At 33.6% G+C, this 10450-nt stretch overlaps 1 protein-coding gene across 1 annotated transcript; it reads right to left on the bottom strand.

The window, feature by feature from the left end:
- Positions 1-1018: 1018 nt before the first annotated feature.
- On the bottom strand, positions 1019-7643 carry LOC21403308 (wall-associated receptor kinase 5). The gene is given in 5 exon segments (XM_024168827.1): positions 1019-2321; positions 2889-2976; positions 3257-4072; positions 5008-5709; positions 6752-7643. Coding segments are annotated over 5 exon segments (3801 nt in total).
- Positions 7644-10450: the final 2807 nt, after the last annotated feature.

A 10450-nucleotide genomic window follows, 5' to 3' on the forward strand; every position in this document is an offset into this window, starting at 1 on the left:
TATAAATACATGATGTGCGTTTGGAATTCGTTTCAAAATAATTTTATTTTCTGTACGAAAATGAAAATGAAAACATTTTCATTTTCATTTTGATAGGAATATCTTCTTATGAAAGCGTATGGACCACATTAGTCTTTTACTTCAGTGGGAAATGGTAGGAATATCTGTAGAATTATTTTACAAAGAAACATATAGATGAAATTTTAAGATTTCATAAAAAAAAAAATAACGCAAATCTCTCTTCCTTCGACGGTCAGAGAGCAGAGTTGAGTCAGCGAGCAAGTCTCCCGAACCGTAAAAATGGAGGAGGCAACCCAACCCGACCCAACCCAACCCAACCCACGTACGTAAAAACCAAAAACGCTGTCGTCGAAGGAGAATAAACGTTGTCGTTTTTACTTCTCACGAGGAAATTGATAAACGGAAAAAATATATATATATTATCACTGGTACCCTGAAGTTTGACATCATTTTCAGTTTATCCCCTACACTTTAAAACTCTTAAATTCTAAAATGTTCCTACATAATTTTTTATGTTGAAATTTCTATTAAAAAAAACTGGTCAAGGATGAATATTCTAATCATGAGTTGGTGAATTTTGAAAGAGATAAATGTTTGCTTGCTCTTCAAAATTCTAATCCTGTAAATACATGAGTGACGTTAGTAATTTCAATATTACTTCTTAACTTCAGTGGGAAATGGTAGGAATATCTGTAGAATTATTTTACAATGAAACATATAGATGAAGTTTTAGGATTTCATAAAAAAAATGATAATAAATAACGCTGTTAACAGGTAAAGGAAAAAAGATTTAAAAAAAAAAACCATCAATACTATATTGAAAAGGAAAACACAAATAAAAATGTTTCATATTCAATCGTACTCGAACTATCTAATGGATACAATCATACATTTCATTCAATAAAGATGCAATATTTCTAGAAACGAAAACAAGAAAAAGAAAGCCTAAAAATACATCTAGAGGTTTCATTGTAGAACAATCACACAAATATTCCAATCATCTACCACAGAAATCAATAAAGAACTGGTCCCTTACAGTATCATAAGAAGCAATATTGGCACTACTAGTTTCACCCATGTCTTTATAAGATATGGAAGCCTGATCATGAGCAAGCAAAGATTCAGTCTCTTCAAATTTCACCAAGTACTCATGATTAGCCCATGGATGCTTTTCCATTCTTCTCAGTCCTTCCAATTCCATTGCCACTTCTTTCATTGTAGGCCTCTCTTCTCCGTTCACATTCAAACACCTCCTTGCAAGCCTTGCAACTTCCTCCACTTGCTCTTTATTTCCAAAATCCTCTTTCACAATACCACTCTCAACTATCTCAGACAACTCATCCCTTCCCATTAAAGACAGAAAATGCATAGCTAAACTCCTCTCCGCTTCTGGTCTCTCGAAACATATCGCTTTCTTTCCTGTTAATAGCTCCACTAGAACGACTCCAAAGCTGTAAACATCGCTTTTTTCCGTCAGTTGGTTGGTGAGCAAGTACTCGGGGTCCAAATATCCGAGAGTACCTTGCACCATTGTTGCCAACTCAATTTGGTCCTGAGGAACCAACCTAGAAGCTCCAAAATCGGAGACTTTTGCAGTGTAGTTGTCTACAAGTATATTTGAAGGCTTCACATCTCTGTGAATGATTGGCGTTGAGGCTGCCGAGTGGAGATATGACAAAACCTCCGCAGTTTCTGCAGCTATTCTTAGACGAATTTCCCAAACTAATTTACATGATTTTTCCTTATCATGTATGTGGTCTGAGAGTGTACCATTAGGGACAAATTCATAGACAAGTGAAGGAACTTGAGTTTCCAAACAACATCCCAAGAGTTTGACAACATTCCTGTGGTTAATTTGGGAGAGAACAACTACCTCGTTTATGAACTGTTCGATTTGATTTTGGTCCATAAGCTTGGACTTCTTGATGGCAACAATTCTATTATCTGGCAAAATGCCTTTGTAGACAGTTCCAAAACCTCCTTGGCCAATAATTCTTGAGTCATCGTATTTTAGGGTCGCATTTAGCAGCTCTTCATCAGTGAATATTTTCGCCGTCTCATTGGAGTTGTATTGATCTCGATCTCCAGAGAGTTTCTGTCGTAAAATTAAGCCACCATTCTGACGAAAGAACTTCTCTTTGAGTTGGATTAGCTTCCTCTTCTTTAAAACCAAATACAGCCAAGGGACACAGATGAATAAGGCAATGACGCCTATTGCAGCACCTGTACATTTATAAGTGGTTATTAAATTGATTTCATCTCAACAGTTTTCAACTGCAATATCCCTATAAAATCCTTCTCTAGAAAGTAGAAAGCCCCATCGGATTGAAATTTTAAAGTTCTAAGCAAAAACTACTTGCTTGCAGTAATTGTTTAATTCAAGCTCGATATGGTAAACCATTAATCACATCAATATTTTATTATAATTATAAAAAGAAGATAAACAAAATATGTTATCATAATAAAAAAAAGATAAACAAATTTAATGGAATTAAATGAAAATCTGGTAGTGTAGAGTCGCGAATATTAGTATCAATGTGGTAGTTATTTATTACAAAATTCTTCTTCTCTATATTTGTGACCGAAAAATAAATTATCATAGTTAGATAGAAGTACTAGCGTGACTGTAAGTGGTAACACTAATTGACCCCAAGTGACAAATATTTTAATTGCTGCATAAATAATCTTATATAATCCATTTGGGTTATCCTCTCAAAGCAAATGTTTATACACATTTTATATGTGCATGTACATGTATATCCAATAATATGTCAAGGCAAGATAGATGTGGTACATCACATGTGTATATTGATCTACACTACATACCAATAACAATCTTATAAAACAGACTATAAGATTGGCGGTGCCGATCCTTGCAAGTAAAACTCCCTGGGGTGTTATCACAGATCTGATCCTTGGTACAATTGTGGACGCCCGAGTTACATTCATCAATATCTGCAAACCACTGAAATAATTATACATATATGTACAAGATATATATAAATCATTAGTGCAATATTATAAACATCACCAAGTTGGTACTAGTTTTCATTTTAGGTGTCGTTTTACAAACCGTATACTTAATTTTTAAATACTTTACATATTAGTAAATGCAGAGGCCGTTAGTTAATCAATCGATTTCAAAAGTTTCGGCAGTTAAGACGTAGATCAAACTATTTATATTGTAACAATATATAGTTAAGAGTATAACTCTTATCGTTCAATAAAATAACACCTGTTTGGCAACCAGCAGGGAGGTAAGCGTTTCCCCGGTAGCCCTCCTTGCATTTGCAGTAGTACTGCAGCCCGTCGGGCGTGAGCTCGATGATGGTGTTATCTCTGCCGCACTTAGTCTTATTATCTATCGCCCAATCAACCACCACCGGCATTTCGGTGTCGGAGAAATTCCAAAGGAAACTGCGGGAGAAATTGAACTTGGTGCGTTCGACTACAAAGGCGTAAGTGCAGGGGTTAAATTTTTTGACGTAGGTATAGTTTTCAAAGCTCCGCGCCAATATCGTGGCATTCTTGAGCCCTTTGGGTATGTCTACCTGACAACACCCGATCCCGGAGCATGATCCATCGTCAGGCACGTCGTTCTTGTCCTCACAAATTGACATGCACCCCATGGAAAAGGAACTGTTCTCTTTGTGAATACCCGTGAGGTAGGCGTAGGAGTCGCAGCCGAGGACGACGAACTTGTTTTTGGAACTGGAGATTGAGAGCGAGCGAAACTTGAGCCAGGGTTCGTTCCACCACATTTGTCCATCGGACTCGTTTAAGCAGTCTTTGGCGACGTACCGCATGATGGTCATCTCGTGACGGTCGGTGGATACGTTGGTGACTCTTATATTTTCACCGTATATAGGGGTCGACTTGCTGCAATTGATGAAGAAATTGTCATTGAGGAAACAGTTTTCCGACATGCCGAACGGGTACGGGATTTCGACGTCTCCGCATCGGTCGGAGCAGCCTTGCAAGGCTGCTGCTGATGATGATGATGATGATGATGATAGAATCGAGTGAGTCGTGATAAGCAGGACAAGTAGACCTACTTGCAAGATAAGCAGCGCTCCATGGAAGTTGAGAGCCACCATTTTTGGACTAAGTATAACTTTGGTGAGCAGCTAATTAATTAAGAATACTGGAAGATTAGTGAAGTACCTCAATCTATATACTAATAATCGGTGGACATAGGCAAATGGAAGACTCATTCAATATACACGAGACTAAGTCATCATTGCTTCTTTTTCATTGAAGTACTCCTTGGGTTTTTTTGTTTTTGTTTTTGTTTTTGTTTTTGTTTTTAGGTTGAGATTTCGTAAGTTGAATATACGTCAGAAAATATTTTTATATTTAATATTTTAAAAAAATTTAAACTTATTTATATAAAAAAGTTAAAAGTGCTTCTTATTGTAAAAAATAATGTAATAAAATGATATGAATGAGATATTTAATTTATTATTTAAAAATAAAAGGTTAAAAATGTAAATTAAAAACTTTTTATAAAAACTTTTTTCATAAATATTAATGAGATACTTATTCTAAAAGTGTTTAAAAAATTAAAAACACTTTAAAATTGACCATTTAAATAGATTTAAAAGTGATTTTTTGACTAAATAAATTAAAAATAATTTTTTTAAGTCAATCTAAATAGACCATTTGCCGTGAAGTGCAGGAGGGAGGTTATATTTATAGCCATGTGACGTGGAGCAAATCAATACTCCGACAGCAACTTCGAAGAAATTTATCATACAACATATGGCTTTCTTCGCTCCGATAGTTAATTTATTATTTAAAAATAAAAGGTTAAAAATATAAATAAAAAACTTTTTATAAATACTTTTTTCATAAATATTAATAAGATACTTATTCGAAAAGTGTTTAAAAAAATTAAAAACACTTTAAAATTGACCATTTAAATCGATTTAAAAGTGATTTTTTGACTAAATAAATTAAAAATAATTTTTAAATATTAATGAGTACCTTGCACCATTGTTGCCAACTCAATTTGGTCCTGAGGAACCAACCTAGAAGCTCCAAAATCGGAGACTTTTGCAGTGTAGTTGTCTACAAGTATATTTGAAGGCTTCACATCTCTGTGAATGATTGGCGTTGAGGCTGCCGAGTGGAGATATGACAAAACCTCCGCAGTTTCTGCAGCTATTCTTAGACGAATTTCCCAAACTAATTTACATGATTTTTCCTTATCATGTATGTGGTCTGAGAGTGTACCATTAGGGACAAATTCATAGACAAGTGAAGGAACTTGAGTTTCCAAACAACATCCTAAGAGTTTGACAACATTCCTGTGGTTAATTTGGGAGAGAACAACTACCTCGTTTATGAACTGTTTGATTTCATTTCGGTCCATAAGCTTGGACTTCTTGATGGCAACAATTCTATTATCTGGCAAAATGCCTTTGTAGACAGTTCCAAAACCTCCTTGGCCAATAATTCTTGTGTCATCGTATTTTAGGGTCGCATTTAGCAGCTCTTCTTCGGTGAATATTTTCGCCGCCTCATTGGAGTTGTATTGATCTCGATCTCCAGAGAGTTTTTGTCGTAAAAGTAAGCCACCATTCTGACGAAAGAACTTCTCTTTGAGTTGGATTAGCTTCCTCTTCTTTAAAACCAAATACAGCCACGGGACACGGAAGAATAAGACAATGACGCCTATTGCAGCACCTGTACATTTATAAGTGGTCATTAAATTGATTTCATCTCAACAGTTTTCAACTGCAATATCCCTATAAAATCCTTCTCTAGAAAGTAGAAAGCCCCATCGGATTGAAATTTTAAAGTTCTAAGCAAAAACTACTTGCTTGCAGTAATTGTTTAATTCAAGCTCGATATGGTTTCCTTTTTTAGAGTTACGTAAACCATTATAATCACATCAATATTTTATTATAATTATAAAAAGAAGATAAACAAAATATTTTATCATAATAAAAAAACAGATAAACAAATTTAATGGAATTGAATGAAAATCTGGTAGTGTAGAGCCGCGCATACTGATATCAACGTGGTAGTTATTTATTACAAAATTCTTCTTCTCTATATTTGTGACCGAAAAATAAATTACCATAATTAGATAGAAGTACTAGCGCGACGGTAAGTGGTAACACTAATTGACCCCAAGTGACAAATATTTTAATTGCTGTATAAATAATCTTATATAATCCATTTGGGTTATCCTCTCAATGCAAATGTTTATACATATTTTATATGTGCATGTACATGTATATCCAATAATATGTCAAGGCAAGATTGATGTGGTACATCACATGTGTATATTGATCTACACTACATACCAATAACAATCTTATAAATCAGACTATACTATTGGCGGTGCCGATCCTTGCAAGTAAAACTCCCTGGGGTGTTATCACAGATTTGATACTTGGTACAATTGTGGACACCGGAGTTACATTCATCAATATCTGCAAACCATTGAAAATGTATATAATTATACATATATGTGCAAGATATTTCTAAATCATTAGTGCAATATTATAAACATCACCAAGTTGGTACTAATTTTCATTTTAGGTGTCGTTTTACAAACCGTATGCTTAATTTCTAAATACTCTACATATTAGTAAATGCAGAGGCCGTTAGTTAATCAATCGATTTCAAAAGTTTCGGCAGTTAAGACGTAGATCAAACTATTTATATTGTAACAATATATTGTTAAGAGTATAACTCTTATCGTTCAACATAATAACACCTGTTTGGCAACCAGCAGGGAGGTAAGCGTTTCCCCGGTAGCCCTCCTTGCATTTGCAGTTGTACTGCTGCCTGTCGGGCGTGAACTCGAGGATGGTGTTCTCTCTGCCGCACTTTATATATTTTTCCGAGCTCGCCTCACGCGTCTCAGCCTCATTATCGATCGCCCAATCAACCACCACCGGCATTTCAGTCTCGGAGAAATTCCCAAGGAAATTGCGGGAGAAATTGAACTTGGTGCGTTTGACTACAAAGGCGTAACTGCAGGGGTTAAATTTTATGACGCCGGTATGGTTTTTAGAGCTATACGGCAATATCGTGGCATACTTGAGCCCTTTGGGTATGTCTACCTGACAACACCCGATCCCGGAGCATGATCCATCGTCAGGCACGTCGTCCTTGTCCTCACAAATCGACATGCACCCCATGGAAAAGTTGTTCTCTTTGTGAATACCATGGAGGTAGGCGTAGGAGTCGCAGCCGATGACGCCGAACTTGTTTTTGGAACTGGAGATTGAGAGTGAGGGAATGTCGAGCCAGTGAACGTTCCACGACACGAGTCCACCGGACTCGTTGTAGCAGTCGTGGGCGACGTTCCACATGATGGTCATCTCGTGACGGTCGGTGGATATGTTGGTGACTCCTATATTTTCACCGTATATAGGGGTCGAGTTGCTACACTTGATGGTGAAATTTGCATTAAGGGAACAGTTTTCCGACATGCCGAACGGGTACGGGATTTCGACGTCTCCGCATCGGTCGAAGCAGCCTTGCAAGGCTGCTGCTGCTGCTGATGATGATGATGATGATAGAATCGAGTGAGTCGTGATAAGCAGGACAAGTAGACCTACTTGCAAGATAAGCAGCGCTCCATGGAAGTTGAGAGCCACCATTTTTGGACTAAGTATAACTTTGGTGAGCAGCTAATTAATTAAGAATACTGGAAGATTAGTGAAGTACCTCAATCTATATACTAATAATCGGTGGACATAGGCAAATGGAAGACTCATTAAATATACACAAGACTAAGTTATCATTGCTTCTTTTTCATTGAAGTCCTTGGGGTTTTTTTTTTTTTTTTTTCTTCTTTTTAGGCTGAGATTTCGTAAGATGAATATACGTCAGAAAATTACAAAATCTGTCTCTTAAACAAATTCTTTTGAAGTTTTATTTTTTTTCTGTGGTGAGCTATTCTTTTATAATAATTTATCAAATTATATATAATAACTTATAAAATTACGTTTGCACCGCTAATTAAAAACCCGTCACTGACCAGAGACTCGTCGTCAACATAATTTATTAAATTATAGATAATAATATATTAAATTATTTATTTTTTAAAAATAAAATTTAATAGGTCAACATAAAAATTCTAGAAAAAGATGAATAAGTGACGACTTAATGGTGGCGACTTGAACGGCCGGAGTCAAGGCGATGACGCAAACATCAAAATATGCAGGGGAGTCGGCTGAGGATTTGAGAAGAAAATATAATGCGGACGAAGAAGAGAGGTATTGGTGGTAGAACACACACAACACACGTGGGTTTAGAGAAAAGTAGAGAACCTCACTAGAGTTGATAACTCTCTCTGCACGCACGCTCGTTTGGAATAATTTTGAGCTTAAAATTTAAATTTTATTATAGTAAAAAAATTATCAAATTTAATTTTTTTTTTAATAAAAAATTCTCACATAAAATCACATTTCAATTTGAATTAATGAACTAAACGGACCCTATATATTTATGCTTTTAAATAGTTACAAAAAATAAATATAAATTAAGACTTTTTAATTAATGTTTAAATAGTACATAAAAAATATTATTATATTTAAGAAGAGTTTTTTAAACTTATTTATATAAAAAAATCAAAAGTGCTTCTTATTATAAAAAATAATGTAATAAAATGATATAAATGAGACATTTAATTTATTATTTAAAAATAAAAAATAAAAAGTATAAATAGTTAAACTTTTTATAAATACTTTTTTCATAAATATTAATGAGATAACTTATTTTAAAAATATTTAAAAAAATTAAAAACACTTTAAAATTAACCATTTAAATAGATTTAAAAGTGATTTTTAACTAAATAAATTAAAAATAATTTTTTTTAAGTCAATATAAATAGACCTTTTGCCGTGAATTAAGTGCAAGAGGGATGTGAACTCCATGGATTGCTTACACGTGGAGCAAATCAATACTCCGACGACAACTTTGAAGAAATTTCTCATTTCTTCGCTCTGATAGTCAATTTGACATCTCTGGCTTGTTGGATAGCGTATTCTTGTTCGGTGACATCTTCGGCTCATTCAGAATTCCTTGACTTGTTCCAAATCTCTTTGGTATGGCCGTGCCTTGTCAGTTGCTTGAATCGAATTTGGTGGGCTTCTGTACCTTCTACTGTCACCTCAATTAATGCATCTAACTAGATGCGTCTAAAGTGAATAACAGAATATGAAAAGTGAACTTTCTTGAAGGAGGAAAAATCTCTAAAAACCTTCGGAGGAAGGAAGGTCTGAGGGAAAATCCTAAAAGAAAAAAAAAAAAAAATTAAGGACGTGTTATAATTAGAATGGATCAAGAATATTAGATTCTGTTTATTTTATTGATTCAAATTTAAAATTTAAATTTTATTATAATAAAAAAAATTTAAAATAATTACATTTAATTTTTTTATTACAATAAAAAATTCTCACATAAAATTATATTTCAACTTAAATTAAAAATTAAAATTAACAAACAAGCTGTTATTATAAATAGAAAGCACACTAGGGTGTTGAGTTACATGCCTAGTCTTCAGTTTCACCACTCATGAATCTCTTCTCTGGGTCCATATTCTTCACACATATTACCCGTTGACTTTTGTTCTTGATTTCTGGTTGTACTGTCAAGCAAGATTCAAGCAATAAAGTTTTTCTCCAGTTTTTCTGGTTCAATCTCAAGGAGAAAATTATAAAAAAATTGACCCTTTAAACGTATTTTTTTAAAGTTCTATCATTTTATTGTAATATGTTACTTTTTTATAATAATTTGTTAAATTATATATAATAACTTGTTAAATTATTGTCAAATTATATATAATAATTTATCAAATTATACTTACCGTCAGTAATTGAAAACTGTTGTAAGTGATCAGAGACAAACCGCCAACGTAATTTTATCAAATTATAAATAATAATCTGTTAAATTATTTACTTTAAAAGAATAAATTTTAATACTCAATAAGTTAATATTGAGCCTTAAAAATTTTTAATAGATCAATATTAAAACTTAAAAATTTTTAATGGTCCCATTTTAAAAGTTACTTGTCAAAAATTTGTTGATCTTACTTTTTTTCCTTCTTCTTTTATCTTTTTTATTTTTCTTTTATTCTTATTCAAAACTGCTGTCAATTATAGCTAAAGTTAAAATAGATGATTTGAGGATAAGACCCGTTAAATATATATATATATATATCAAAGTTACTTGTCAAAAATTTGTTGATCTTACTTTTTTTCCTTCTTCTTTTATCTTTTTTATTTTTCTTTTATTCTTATTCAAAACTGCTGTCAATTATAGCTAAAGTTAAAATAGATGATTTGAGGATAAGACCCGTTAAATATATATATATATATATCTATATCACAATTGTATATTCTCAAGTTGTCAAATAGATGCTTACGAGTATGAGGCATACACAAATGCATGTCAATGGGCAAGT

The sequence above is a fragment of the Morus notabilis genome, unplaced genomic scaffold, assembly GCF_000414095.1.
Source record: "Morus notabilis unplaced genomic scaffold, ASM41409v2 Scaffold388, whole genome shotgun sequence".
NCBI lineage: Eukaryota > Viridiplantae > Streptophyta > Magnoliopsida > Rosales > Moraceae > Morus > Morus notabilis.